Raw genomic sequence first — 16,012 nt, 5'->3', positions numbered from 1 at the left:
TTCCAGGAAGAGCAGAACTTAGTTTTAACTCAGTCGGTTCTTCTTCTGCTCCTTCCACGGTGCCAGCTTGCTGAAATCTTCGTAAACTCTCTGATCTGGGTCGGGGAACCGTCGAAGGTGGGAGCCAATTCTGCAGAGTCACCGATTCCTCGGCTGGCAGTCTATAAACCGCAACCTAGTTTTATCTAACCTCACATCTGAACGCCAAAACCAGGAGCCTGATAACACGGAGGAGGAAGTGACATCAGCAGGAGGGAGGAAGGAGAAGCAAAGCTGCGGGTGACATCAGCAGGGAGAATCCTGGGAAAGTCGGTGAGGGTGGGAGAGGCCGGTGGGAGTGTCAGCAGGGGGCCGGGTCGGGTGTATAAATGCAGCGGCGGACCCGACGGGCTGCAGCAGCTCAGCAAGCCTCCCGCCGTCAGGATGTCTGTTCTCGCTTTGTGCATCTGCCTCGTCGCCGCAGCCGTCACCACGGCAACGGCCGGCCAGCGGCTGACCTGCCGACGGGAGATACCTGAAGAGCTGATCCGGGAGCTGTGGAACCAGACGGGCGTCCTGATCGACAGGCTGCCGGTAGGATCAATACGCTGATGGGAGATCGATCATGATTTCGATACATTTTACAAAAACTGAAGTTTTACTTTTTCAGAAGCTCGTTTAAAATCAACATCCAGGTTTCTGTTGATCACTGTGATCAGTTACTGTCTCATCTCTCCGTTAGTGATTATTTATTCACTTCTCCACTGGTGAACAGAAATACAAGTTAAGCGTCTTATTGTTTTGTTTACGTTTAGATTTAAAGTTAACTTTGATTTACTGATGATAATTATGGGTTAATCTTTCATTATGTGAGCAAACAACATATTTAATTATAAAGGAAGTGTAAATCTGTTCATGATCAATAATATTTGATGGATTTCTGGAGTAAAACCTCTTAATAATGCTATGAATCAATTTCAGTGGACAAATTCTGTTAACTTATCAATTTAAATCCTGAGAACAAATTGATTTTATTTAAATTTAGCCTTTTATTGAAGAGTTTACTCATCAGATGCTCATATTTTACCAGTGGAAATTGTGATTTTTTAAAAGTATTTGTAGTAAAAGTGGCATTATTGAGTGCTAAAAGGTCAAACCGGTTTGTTTTCATGTGCAGGAGGAGGAGAGGTTTTCCCGCCGGACGAGACTTTTGCCAAAGTTCTGCACCAAATGTCCTGAGGTCAGTAAATCCACATCCTGCCTGCTCCCGTCTCGTTTCCTTTGGCACCCAAAGCTTTCGTGGAACTAAATGTCTGAGGTTTCGCCTCTCCGCCATGACGATGTCCGCTCGGTTTACCTCAACCACAACCACACCCGTAACCAGACTTCACCAGGCCTGAACCAGGCGGCCTGCCAAGGCGCCGTGGCGGCTTCACACCTCGCGTCAGGGCGCCGGTTCCCCTCCACAAGCCGTTCAGACACCAGTCAAACCAGTGACTGGCACTGGGTTTCCAGCTGCTGCTCCACCTCAGCGCAGCGCAGCGTTGGATTCCAGGGAGGAAGTGTTGAGCTCAGAGTCTCGCTCTGCTAGATTAGTGATGCATTCAGGCTCCACTGGAAATTTAGCTGCTGAAGCTGCTGGTTAATAATCTTTTTCAGCCAATAAACCAACCTGCATGCAGGAAAGTTTAAACTTTTACAACAAAAATGTTTATATAATTGTATAACTGCTGTGATAAATTGTCTCTGAAATTATTGCGATATGCGATAATTTGTTGCTTAGGACCATTTTCAAGTAATATATTGAGAAAACCGATACAAAACACAACATTTTCCAAAGAAGACCTAATTTACTTTAAATATATTCGGGTTAATGTGGATAAAATAAAACACGACAACTAAAAATGGAATTGAAAACAGAAATAAAATGGATTTTGATGTCTGTGAGCTTCATAAAATACTGAAATTATAGAGTTCATTTCAATTTATCATGCGATTAATTGCGACATGATTCAATTATTTTTATTTTAAAAAATTCAAACTAATCTGCTGAAGTTTGCAGAGATAAAAATCCAGTTTATTGATGTTTATTTATTGTTATTTTGATTGTGATGTTCAGACCTGGAGAGTCTGGACTAAAACGTCGGCCATTTTAAAACGTTCAGCTTAAGTTTTATGAGGTGTAAATTCACAGCAGTGGAGAAATCACAGAGAAAAGAAAATAAACGCCGGGCTGCAACTAATGATTATTTTCACTAATTGGTTATTCTGACAATTAATCAAATAATTGGATTTAAAAAAAAACACAATATTGCCACATTCTGCAGATTATTCACTGAATCACTTGAAACAATATTAAAAATACAATAAAAGATGCAAATAAATTATTCAGTTCCTTTGTTAAATAAGAATGTAAACATTTTATTGATTAAAAAGCAATTACATAGCGTTTCTTTAGTATATGATTGGTCATTTGTGGTTTAATTGATGCATTTTTTTAATTAACCATTTAATAATTGATAGTAAAAGGTGCTTATAAGGATGTTTTGTTTTGTTTTTGTTAAATTTGAACTGGGCGAAGGCAAAATTTGCCACTTAAGGAGTTCTGGTAAAACATATTTACGGAAAAAGTTGTTTTTATTGTCTTATATGCTAAATTAATTTTTTTTAGTAAGTAGCTTAATTGCTGTTCCGACTGTTTAGTTTTTTCAGCAAAACAGCCATTTTTGAGTCTGTATATTCCAGTTAATGATTAACTGATTACTAGTTGATGATTATTTCAGTAATCGATTAATCGCGATTAATCCGATTATTCGTTTCAGCCGTATTTTAACATAAACAAAGACTTGTTGACGCCAGTGCAGCAGAGACTTTTCCATGCTTCTATCTGGCAGATTTCATCGTACGTTAGTTTTCTGACAGAAACAATCTGCTGCCTTCAGAATAATGTTAGCTGGTCATGCTAACGAACTGCAGCGTTTAGTGTGAAGATGAAGATTTATTCGCGATAAAATGGACCAAAACTCCCGAACAGAGCTAACAAAATAAAACCGGACTTGTAAAGCCATCGTCAACTCAATCAGCTGTCAAAACTAATAAAGAAATTAGGACTGAACCAATTATTCTAACGATTATTCTGATCGGCTGACATTCTGAAGATTATTTTAATTTAACCACTTAAACTTAAACTGGGTATTTTTTTTTGGATAAACTGATTAATAATTGGACAGTGAAAGGTGATCAATAGGGGATTTATTGAAATGCAGAATTGTACCAGATGAAATTAAATCTCTGGAACTTGCAGGAATCAGTGTAGAACATATTTACAGAAAAATAATGTTTTTTATATATTTGTGCTCAGCTTTGGTGTAATTACAGCTCTGAGGGTTGTTCTTTGAGCAAATGGCCTTCTTTGATTCTCCAGTTAATCCGATTAATTGGATCTAATCTGAACACCTTGATATGCATTATGTGAAGCCTGGTGTTAACAGTAATGGCGAAGATCATTTCACATCTTTGGTGCTATTAGAAAGTGTCAGAGTTCACAGAGTTAAAATGTTTACGTTTGAACTGATGTCCCGTCAGCGTTTGATTGGCTGGTTGGAGCTGCAGGAAATGACTGACATCTACCAGAGGAGCGTGTTCAGCACAGCGGCGATCAAGAAGCTTCTCCCCCAGCATTACGACGAGCTGCTGTACCGGCTGCACCACACGCTGCAGCACTGCGTGAGTACGCCGCTCCTCAGCCTGCCGTCAAAACGCCTTGCAGCTCTGCAGCAGAGCTGGAATCAGGTCATTTAAAAAAACAGTCAGACACTCCTCTGCTGAAGTGCTGAGTCAATTTCTGACCAAGCTGTGAACATTAAGTCCGTCACACATCAACCATGCACTTCTACGGAAATCTGCACTTGTTTAGTTGGAAAGTTTTATGAAAATGAATGTGAGTAACAGCGAAATTATCTCATATTTTCAGTTAGAAACCATTTTTCATCTTTACCGGCTGAGTTTTTCAGGGTTGCTGGTGCAGATAATTACAGAAACCAAAAACCTGCATCTAATAAGTAAATATTGTGTTTAGATTATGTGCAGATTTAAACGTTCTTAATTTACCCTAATTATTTTCTTAGAAGCCAAAACTAATGAAAGATGGAAGGAAGATAAGTAGAAACTGAACAGAGATGCTAACGGTGAGCTAACGGTGGGCTAACGGTGGGCTAACAGTGAGCTAACGGTGGGCTAACGATGAGCTAACAGTGAGCTAACGGTGAGCTAACAGTGAGCTAACGGTGGGCTAACGNTGAGCTAACAGTGAGCTAACGGTGAGCTAACAGTGAGCTAACGGTGGGCTAACGGTGAGCTAACAGTGAGCTAACGGTGAGCTAACGGTGGGCTAACGTAGGAACGACAAGCGATAAATCGATTTTATCTATTAAATATTTGGTTTTAGAGATTTAATTGTTGGTAAATCTGGATTTTTCTTCCCACCAATGCACTCCTTGAGTTTTGATAGTTTAGCGTGACGTCAGCACACTCAGGGCGGCCATCTTGTTTGACGAGCTTCTATTTATTCGGACTTTGAATTCAGGTCAAAGCTGTGATTGAATGTGAGGGCCATGTTATGATTTTTTATTTTAAAAAACCAGAATAAAGCCATGATATTATAAAAATACAACAATAGAGTCAAAATAACATGAGAATAACGAATTTATATTTCTAGAATAAAGTTGTAATATTAGGAGGATGAGGGGCTGATTTTATGAGAACAGGAAAATAAAAACAAAGAGAAATGCTGAGAATCTTGTGACGTTATGCTTTGGTATAAGATTTACAGATAAAGAAATACTTCATCTTTTAACACACCAGCATCGAATTATCAGTAGCAGGACTGTGAAAAAGTCTATTTAAAAGAAACAACCACAAACTCAGCTGGTCACTTAAGATCCTGATAAATAAACAACTACTTTCTCATTATTTTAAGATGTATTTCTGGTAAAATTGCTTTGTTTTCCTGCTGCTATTAGGACTAATTTCTCATAATTAAACAGAAATAATTCTAATAGCCCTAATAATGTGTAGTACAACTCAGAAACAAAAGTCAATTTTTGAACATATTTTCTGTTCTTATTTTTTAGAAGAAAAAAAAATTGATTAAAATCAGAAATTGGATCTGGTATGAAAAACACTGGCGATATTTTTAAGCCATATCAGGAGTGTAAAGTAGAGCTGCAGAGTGATTTATGATGGAGGGATTGCTGAAAGAGTGAAAGCAGAGAGTGATGGTGGTTAGATCTGCTCTGATGTGCAATTTGGAAGAGGGTGTGCAGCTGAAAACAAAGGAGGCGGGGCTAGAAATGGAGGAATGTTGACAGATGAATTAATGTGGCGCCCCCTAGTGGGAGCAGCAGGAAAGACTAATATTTAAGTTTTTAAAGAAGTCAAATTTAGTTGTTGTTTTTTTTTTGTTGTCTTTTGCTCTTGTAGTCTTTATTGATCAGACAGGAAATGAACAAACCCAGAAGTATCGCTCTATTGCAAATCCCAAACTGAAATCAAAGCCATTTTGTTTCAACTTATGTCTGAATTTGATTTCTCCTTTTTTAGGTTTCTTCCACAGAGCGTTCAAAATATATGAAAGCTCTGAAGAAAATGGAGAGAAAAATAAAAAAGGTAAATATAGATTCTACAGACTGACTGCTGAATGTTAGTTTAAAGTCTAATAATGGAAACGTTTTATTTGACTGCAGAAAAGAGAGGAAGGAGCGATGAAGGCGATCAGAGAGTTCAGCTTCATCCTCAGATGGATTGATGAGCTGATATGAGAACCATCTTCCTCATCCTCAGTATAAACAACCTCATCATCATCATCATCAGCAGCACGTTAAACCTCATTATTATGAGTATTTTTTCACCGTTACCTCCAGCTTCATTGTTTCCATCTGGTTTTACTGTGAAAAAATTTATTTTATCTGAATTTAAAATTTGATGTTGATACAAAAAAAGCACTTTAATTATTTAATATGTATTTATTAATAATGCATTTCACTATTATACTAATGAAATGCAATGTTTTTATTGTATCACCAGGAACACAAATTCACTTTAAAATGTAAAATGTGAAAAATTCAGTGGAAACGGTTGAAAACTGAAAACTATGAGCCGAACTGAAGCTTGTCATTAACATTTGTTTTTCTGAACTTCTGAGAAGAGCTTTCCTTCTCAAAAATATTTACTTGATGCTTTTATTGTATACACACAGGCTAACATAAGTTATTGTTGGGGGACAGATTTAATATATTTGATAATGCACAAAAGAGTCTGGAGTTTTAGTTACTTGAAATGTTAGTGTGAAGTATGAAGGAAGATGTTTTTATATTAGATGTGTCACATGTATTTATGTCTGAATTTGTCACAAACTGGAGTAAATAAAGACGTATTTTATTTCTACTTGTTGACTGAGTGGCTTCGACTTTAATTTGGATTTGTCTCCCTCTGCTGGTCAAAACTTGGTACTTCAGGAACTGAAAAACAAGCAGCTTTGTTTGTTGGGCTCGTTTCCATCCAGTTTTCTCACAACTAAACATTAGATGTTGCATAATTGGAGTAAATATTGTATCTTCTAATGTTTCTATGCATGTCGGATGTTTTCAAGTCGTCTCATTTGGAGTTTTATTAAATGTTTATAAAATGTCCAGTTGGATTCAGCTTACAGCTGCCATGTTTTCACTATCACCATTATCCTTTAAGCCAGGGGTGTCAAACTCCAGTCCTCGAGGGCCGGTGTCCTGCAACTTTTAGAAGTGCCTCTGCTGCACCACACCTGAATAGAATAATTAGGTCATTATCAAGGCTCTGGAGAACTTACCTACACAAGAAGGAGGTAATTAAGCCATTTGATTCAGGTGTTTTGTACCTGTGGCACATCTAAAAACTGCAGGACAGCGGCCCKTCAGGACTGGAGTTTGACACCCCTGCTTTAAGCCATTCAAAAAAGAGAAAAAATTTTTTTTTAAACTAAACTTTTATGCAAATTTGGTAAATGCTTTGACTCTGCAGATTATATAAGCTAAAAAGTAGTTAAAAAAGGAAGATGAATTCAAGCAAAGGCAGAGAAACAAAAGATCAATTAAATTCAAACCAAAGTTAATTTAGTTCTGTGATTAAAGGAATGCTTTTCTCAATCGTAAAGCTGAGTCAATATCTTCCTCGTTACCTGGAAACTCCAACGAAGACGTCTGGACAACCGTCGAAAACCCACAGTCAATCTCCACCCCCACATGCTGACACAACTTTGAACTTTTCAGCGTCTCTCTGCTGAGTCAGCCCCTCTGCAGAAGAGTCATGAAACTCCTGCTCAGGATTAAGAAGACGACACCAAACCCCAAACTGTTTCGGGACACATTTTACACCCAATTCAGTTTCGAACTACTCAGCGTTTAGCAAACCAATTAACGTTACATACCTGGATGACTGACTTCCCTCACTTCATCACTAATATTTTGTTGATTATTGTGATTGATCCGCAGTGGATAGCAGGTGATTTTAATCACAAGCTTGTGTAAATATGTTGGAATTAGAGTACCAACACACTAAATGTACTTTTTCTCTTTCACAACATCACCACCACCCAACGTAACAGTCTTCGTCTTGTGAACACTCCATGCACTTGCAATACTTCCATATCCAATACTTGCAAATACGGAAGAAACCTATTCAAGGAAGAACAAGATTGAAATGTTGCAAGGATGAAAATCAGAGGAGTAAAGTTATTTTCACTGATGAATCCTGCTGATTGGGAAATCTGCAGAAGATTAGAGTATATAGTTGGTTCTGTTCTGTCCCTGGTCTAGTCCAAGTTCCTTCTCCATCAAAGAGTGGGATTCCTCCCAGTTCTGCACAAACACTCTGGCCAAGCCATAAAACAAGACAGGAATCAAAACTTCCTCCAAAATAAACTACTTCCAACAATAATGGAACATGTTGATGGTTTTCTGTGGCTTTTCCAGTGATAAAGACATAAAGTGAAGGTTCCTGCTGTTTTCACCAACTCACCAATAATGATTGAAATTCAAGATCTGCATTACGACAGAAATTTACAGACGGAAACTGTATATTTTGCAATTCTCTCTACACCCGTAACTCCCAAAGTGCCAAACTTTTATGAACACAATGCATCTTACCAAATGACCCTTTGCAACTTGGCGGCCATTGGAAGCGAGGGAAGGGAGTACTGAACGACTGTTTTTCCTAAGTTGTTTTGCCATTATAGCTTCTGCTTGTTCAAACTGAACTAATTTGTCTGTGGCAGTAGCAAACCTTGTTGGGGCTCATAGACGGCGGTATTTACAGAAGAAGGGACTAGCTAGCTTAGAAACCAACCCACAGCTCCTCCCTCTTGGTGCTTTGGATCAAATCGAAAATACTGTCTGAATTCACAGCACACGATTTAAATCACCGGTTCATAAACGGCGCTTCCCCTTACACCGGAGCTGCCTTAAAAGCAAACAAAAGTCTAGATAGATACTGTTTTTGGGTACATCGTAGCCTACGGAAAGGTGAGGCATTTTTTCCAGCCAACTGACAAACTTTTTTTTTATACATATTAGCATCTAGTTAGCTGTAGCCTCAACCGTCTCGAGCTGCAGAACACAATGAATATGTCAAAGTTTTGCCTGGCAGAAAAGTCTGGGAAGAAAACAAACTGTACAGCATATACAAGATTTAAAGTTTAAGACCTGTGATTAACATAATAAAGGCTAACTTGCATTTTTTAAATTAATTGAAGACACTTCAAGGTCTTAATTTCAGATACATGAAGTTAAGACTTTTTGAGGCAGTGCAGACACCCTGTCAACTGATGCTGACTTAACTGGCTAATAAATCAAATGTAACCTTCCACAGTAAGGCGTCTACATTTAAACAGATTATATGAGATACAGACTCAAGTCTCAGAACAAGAGTCTAAGTCAATTCTCAAGTCTTTAGACTCATGTTGACTAAAGTGTGACGCGAGTCTAAACCTCAAACCATCGTCTCTGTCACCTGTCAAAATCTGACCTTTGCGTCTTTAGGTTCTCAAACACCATTAATCTGCCCCCATGATTAGAGCACTCAGTCAAATCCAAAGCTGTTGTTTTACCAGTTGGTTTACACCTCCATTGTCACACTGTCATCAAAAACAAGCCTGGGAAAAAAGGAGGCTGTCTAAAGGTCTGTGGAGGAAGCAGAAGAATGAACCACTTCATTGACTAAACATAAAACCAGTTTCAGCCAGTAAAATAAATATTTTTTCCAAAAACATGACTTCTGCATGAAACCTACTGTAAATCAGTAAATCCTTGACTTGAGGGACTCACCTTCATCTCACTCATTTATCAATTTGAGACTCAGAGTTATCAAACTACTGCATTGATGTTTTAAAAAAAAATCCACACCAGAAGCGTTTCAGTTTCATTTTAGCAGACTCTCTTACCCACCAGAAGCAGAGTCAAGCCTTCCTTACATGTTAGAGGATGTGGTGTGTCTCATGTGTCTGGCAGTTGGCCCGCAGCAACAAACAAACAAACAACAAAAAGTTACTAAGAGGCTTCTAGGAAACAATTACTGCAGTAATTCAGTTAAAAACCTAACAGATGACCACTTAATTCCACTGAATTAGCATTTTCCCAGAAAGCCAGCGCAGACTTTGCATGTGATGTGCATAAATGTGCAACTGGCAGAAATTATTCTATACTTACCCCAATGCTGCAGCACCGATTTTAAACATTCATTTTAAAATTACCCGATGCATCTTCCAACGTTGAAGGGAGATACATGCATAAAGCAGCAAAATTTTACCAAAATGAGAAATGTTTCATGAATAAAGCTGCACTTTGTAACACAACTTATAATTAATAAAGGACTGAAAACTGACCAAAGACAAAAAATTAACATGTGAAAGCAAAATTCAGCCACTTTTCAGAACTCGACTATATGCAGATGATGCTGAAATCTACATTTATATCTCCAGAACTTACAACACTTCTATCAACACTTATATTTGTATCACTTTATATTTTTAAGCAAATAAAACTCATTCAATCTTTGACACAAAAGACTGAAATGTACCTGGTTTGCAGGCCACAAGCTATTAAAAGTGGTTTTGCTTTGGTAGGTGGTTTTTATTTTAGCGTAAAATAAGCTTCCTTAGTTTTACAAAACTGTGGCAACTCGTGGCCTAGTGACCCAGATAGGGGTTTCTTACAGATTGAAAGATTGTCCTCCTGTTGTTTTGAAAGTTCAAACTTTGTCCAAACACCTATCCTCACTTAAAACTTCACATTTTGCTGAATTTCTTGCAGCTCAATAATAACTTTCAAATCTGAAAGCAAAAGCTAGCGTAGGGGAAGAAGAGCATTTTGTAGAACCAAAGACTGAGAGAGAGAAGGATGTCTCTATGGTCCAACACACTCAAACTTAACAGAAGGTCAGAAATCTTTTTGTTGCTGACTGTCTAACGTGGAATAACTCTCATTAGTCCAAGTCCATTTCTGATTGGTCAATCAATCCTTCTTGACGACTCCTTCCCCAACAGTGCATTCTCCCAAACCACAATCCACAAAGAACATTTTCCAAAACCAACAGTTTGTGCTGCAAGCAAAAACAGAAGTGCGGTAACTCCAAGCCAGGTTGGGGAGACAGTGGGAAGAACCGTCCATGTTGGACCAAAGTAATGGATATATATCAGTTATACCGTGGTGGTTCTGTTAAACCAAGGCTGGTTACGGATTTTGGTGGTGATAGCTCATTTTGGTGGGTATTTTTCACTGACAGATGCACAATGGATCTAATAATTCATGGGGATTATCTCGAACTTCCTTAACTTCACTTCAAATCAACTTCTTGGCTGTAACAAGGATACAATCTGATATTTTCATAGGACAAGAATCCCAAACATGCAGTGATATTGGTTTTTGAAATGGATAAAGCTGGTTAACACAAAGCTTCTGGGTTGAGTTCCCCAATCCTCCAACCAAAACACTATTGATAATTTATAGACTGCTTAGAAGATAAGCATATGCCAGATTCAGCTTTGAAAAAAAATACATTTAAAGATCAAATTTAATATGAGACTCATGCCAATGATGGGTGGAAGTAAACTTCTGGCAGCACTTGTACCAGTAAGGGCTTCCAGGAAAAGCTAATAACTGCTGATATGCCACATACAAATTATCAGGTTAAACACCTGACTTTCACAAACATATTTGATCAATATGGACAGAGTAGTTTGGTATAAAACACATTTTGTTACTTAAAAAATAACATAAAAGCAATACATGCTTCAAAAATAATTTACATACAATTATATTCAGATGAATTCAAATGTTCGGTGCTTGCTGATTCTAATTTGGATCGAATTAAATGCATCGGGGAATTCTTAGAGAGTTTATTTTTACTCGGGAAAAGTGATCTTGCCACAGTGACGAATCAGGTTTCGTTGAACGCCTCGTAGTGGCATTTTCCAACTGCAGAAATGATGCGCCGATTCCATTTTTATTTCATCTCCATCTCCGCATTTTATAATCACCATTTTTAATTTCAGTTGTGGAGTCCAGAAACCATGTTAAAAGCTTCTGTAGCTTTATAAAATCTACGATTAGTTAAATAGGTTTAAAAGTGCAGAACGTAGCGGTCGGGAAACACCAACTCTGCCACAGTGACGACCAAGGTTTCGCTACACTCACTGTGGTGGTATTTCCACCTGCATAAGCCATGCAGGGATGGTGCAGCTTACTAACGCAATCAATTTCTACTCTCAGAAGAGATTTGGCCTCCAGAGATGACTTTTTCCACCACTCCTACTCAACTCCATGATTACATTTTTTCCAGCAGCTAACAGTAATACCAAAATGTAAGAAACCATTAAATCATTAAGGAAATGTCTAAAAATTGAGATGGCGATAATAATAGGGAAGCCACGTATTTGTATAAGTATAATTATAAAATATATACTGGTATGAAAAAAATGTGCGTTAATCTGGCTGTGTAATTATTCTTAGCTGAACAAATGGTTGAGGGACAATAACACTCCCTTTTTACATCTTTTTTATTGGTTATGATGATTTTTAAGTTTTTATTGTACTTTCTTTACTTTTTATGTCCTATTGTGAGATGTATGTTATTATGCAAGTGGGAAGCTAAGTATTATTAGCACATTAAAAATAAACAGATTTTCTAAAAAAGTATAGTAAGGAAATGCAGGAAAGAAAAACAGGTAATTTATGATGCCTAGTCAAAGTAAATGTTTATATACATTTAAATAATACAGCATGTTTCACTTGTATTATTCCATCTGAGAGTCTACATGTGTTTTGTGGTAGAATTGCAATAATATTGATATTTTTATCAACAGGCAGAAAGAAGCAGAAACTAAAGACGAGCAGTTATGAAGTAAAATAACTGCACAACTTAAAAGTTCGCACTTCAGTAAAAGATATGTTATACTAAATGCTATATTTTCTATTCTCTTATCAAACCAAAAAGCTATATTTTTTAATTCTATATTTTTATAATTCCGAACTTATTGGTTAACAATTTGTTGTATTGTAAATAATCTTGTTTCTGGCTCTTAATGTGTTGTACTGAGTCAGACTCAACACATACAGCAACAATCTAAACACATTTCTTACACCCACACTTCTCTAGCAAAGCGCTAAGCTAATGCTATATGCAGTTTCTGTTTCGATATGATTAAATGATAATGCAGCTTTCCCATTCCACTGTAACTGCAGTCCATCATGTGCTTACAGCACTTATAGAAAAGTTATTTCTCTGCTTTTTAAACTTAGCAATTTTTCTGTGAATGCTGGAAAACATAGTTGCTTTTTGTTATGCAAAACAAAAAGCAACTAAGTTACAAAAGTTACAAAATTTAATTACAAAAGATAATCACAAATAAATAGATTGTATGGCTAATGTCTAAAACGAACATCATGACGATAAATTTGCACTTACCCATGGTGGAAGTAAAAAAAAACTAGCTAGCTAAGCCAGGGGATATTAGCAGCTAGTTAGCATAGCCGCTACTACCTCGAGTCACAGAAGATGTCCACGTGCGACATAAAAATGAGGAAAAAAACTATCAAAATATGAGATTAAATAGTCTGGCAACAACAAAATAAGATCTGTGATTAATAGATTTAAGGTCAACTTACTTTTTAAAAAATTAAATAAGGACATTTTAAGGGCTTTCATTTTAAATACATTCATTTAAGACTTTTTAAGGATGTGCAGACACTATGGAAAAGGTTTCTGTCTAAGGAAACTCAGCAGATTGAATTTAGTCATTGACTTGTAGGCAGTGGTGGGAAGTACTTAAGTACTATTTTTGTGTATCTGTACTTTACTTAAGTAGATTTAATAATGGATACTTTCTACTTTTACTCCACTACATTTTACAGTAAGTATCTGTACTTTCTACTTCACTACATTTCTACAAAAGTGTCGCGTTACTCGTTACATCCAAGTTGCGTTGCTCTTTTTGTCCGTTAAAATGTGAAGTTCAGGGAYTTAAGGTGGCGCCGTAAAATCCGAGCAATAACGTGACTTAGTGTCTGTTGTCACCCATCGGCTCCACCTTTACTCGCACGCGGAGCTCCAGACATGCGCAGTGGTTTCCTCTGAGCGGGAGAAAATGTCTGTCTAATCGTCAGTAATATAATAGCGCTGCATAAATCATAAGATATGGCGACATGTAAAATCAGCAGCGCTTCGCTTTCACAGRMCGTGGGGACYTCGTCCAACTTTTAGCGTCACTTGGAAGGAAATCTTAAAGAAAGGTAAGCTCCGTGGACATGATGCTAGATAAGCTAGCTGTACAGAGACACATGTTGCATCTGCGATGAAAAAAAGTTACTCATGCGCTGAATTATTGTGTGGAGGTGTTGACTGAGGTGTCGCATGTATGGGACAACGCTGGTACCAAAGTGCAATATAGTGATATGACATTCAGGAACGATCCGATTCTTCTGGACGGATCTTTACTGATTAAATTTATTTCAGCTCTAAGTATTTAATATCTAGGTGTTTTATGGGAATGTGGATCTTTAAGATCAATTTGAGAAGCAATTTTGATAGGTAAAAGTTAATTTTTTTTTTGTTACGTAGCACGGGGTGCTGGTCTGGACTTGGTCTTGGGTAGGTGGTCTTGACTACAACTCTGCTAAGTGGGTCCTTGGTTGCATGTCCTCCCCCACCCACCTTCTTTCCATCCCCTTTCTGGAGTACTTTCTCCACCACTCCTCCTGGATGAGCATGTAACGACAGTGGAGAGGAAAAACTAACCTTTAACAGGAAGAAACCTCCAGCAGAACCAGAACCGGACTCAGTGTGAGCAGCCATGTTTATAAATAGGAGCTAAAAGTCATGTCAGTGTTAAATACCTTCATGAAGGGATGAGGCGTCTGTAGCATCACTTTTGATCAGACGCTCAGAATTATGAACTTTTACATTATTATAGATCTTTAGTTGACATATCTAGCTTTAGTCTTTTGCTTCTTCAATTAATAAAAAATATTTTTACAATGCCAGTTCTCCATTTCTCTGCAAACAGCTTTGTTTTTCCTCCGCTTGTAATGCACGATAAATACAGATATGTACAAAATCTGGCCTAGAATAGAGTCTACCAGCTAACCGCGGTAATGATGATGCAATCGTCCGTCATTAAAACAGACCAATCAGGAAGCAGCATGGCTCAGAAAGGGAAGAGATTGTTAATGAGGCAGGCGCAAAAAAAACCCAAATATCTGGATCTGGTTTGGATTTAAACCAGGACTGTCAATATTAGTGCGTTAATATTACATAATGCAGATTAGTTGCACATCTATTTGGCCTAAACACCAGAAAATTTCACTTTAACAAACCCAATGGACGTTTGGATAAAACTAAGGCAGCATCCTAGCGAGCACTGAACGTTCAATCAACATCCCATGATTCTGTTTCCTGTTCTGCAGGTTTTCTTTCGTTAACCATTACGCATGCGTCCAACTCTTCATACGAAATAAGGCAGCAGCAGGAAACGTGTTATACTGCTCTCAAGAAGAGTTAGCTTTCACTTTGAATGATTTCTACTGCAGCGCTGGAAACGAGAGGGGTCTTTCCTGACTGACCACACTCAGCTGTAATGACTACAACACGTCATAGCAGCCACTCTGACCCGATTACTGCATCCACAAATGGCTACGAGTCTTTCCCATCTCACGTCTCTGTGCTACATAGATGACTGTTCAGTTCTTATCCCCATGTGGCATTGTACCACCAGGCATCTACCCCGAAAAGGCCCAATTTGGTCCAACAATTCATAATTCAAGGTTAAATCAACGATCCCGATGAGAAAGCAGCTTAATAAACAATCTGTGTATCAGCAGAGTCTAAAGCTCATGAACCTTCAGTGTGTGAATAATATGACAACTAATCATAATCTGGGTCAGAAACAAAACCTTTAAAGATTCGACACACTCTAGAGTTTTCTTTAGTTTACAGAAAGATAACTAATAACAGTTTCTATTAAATAAAACAAACTGTTAATCCAGAGTATTTAATAAAAGGTTAACTTATTGAAATGCAGGTGTGGGATGTTAGTGGGACTGATTTGGCCGTATCGTCTGATGTGGTTATGATGAAATATTATTGAGAGATTTGGTTTGTCATGATTTAAACAAAAATTTGATATGTTGTGTTTTTAGCTTAATAAGATAGAAAATAAACTGCATTGTTGGAGTTATGGTTGGGTTTTTCACCCAGCTGTTAATTCTGATCTTGAGTTTGATTTCTTTCTTCTTTGGTTGTAATCCAGGTTAAATTATTTCTGACTGTCCATATTAGGACGGACGAATCCTCCAAAAGAAACCCAGCAGCATGGAGCAGCACATGTTGGTGGATCTGGTTCTCCTACATGTTTTGGTTCAACTGAAAGTTATTTTATCAGGTTTTCTGGAGCGCTGAGAGGTTACTTTTCCCAAAATATTCGCAAATGTTGAGAAATGGACCATCTTCTGAA

The 16,012-nt window shown here is 37.7% G+C and overlaps 1 protein-coding gene across 1 annotated transcript; it reads left to right on the top strand.

The window, feature by feature from the left end:
• Positions 1-356: 356 nt before the first annotated feature.
• il26 (interleukin 26) lies at positions 357-5,973 on the top strand. Its single transcript, XM_008400807.2, has 5 exons — positions 357-573; positions 1,157-1,219; positions 3,565-3,705; positions 5,581-5,646; positions 5,724-5,973. Exons 1-5 carry the CDS (start codon positions 424-426, stop codon positions 5,796-5,798), a joined length of 495 nt encoding a protein of 164 aa, XP_008399029.1. The 5' UTR covers positions 357-423; the 3' UTR covers positions 5,799-5,973.
• Positions 5,974-16,012: the final 10,039 nt, after the last annotated feature.

Source organism: Poecilia reticulata, linkage group LG23, assembly GCF_000633615.1.
Source record: "Poecilia reticulata strain Guanapo linkage group LG23, Guppy_female_1.0+MT, whole genome shotgun sequence".
In the NCBI taxonomy this organism is placed as follows: domain Eukaryota; kingdom Metazoa; phylum Chordata; class Actinopteri; order Cyprinodontiformes; family Poeciliidae; genus Poecilia; species Poecilia reticulata.
The sequence above is the reverse complement of the archived record's forward strand: the minus strand, read 5'-3'. Positions and strand labels throughout refer to the sequence as shown.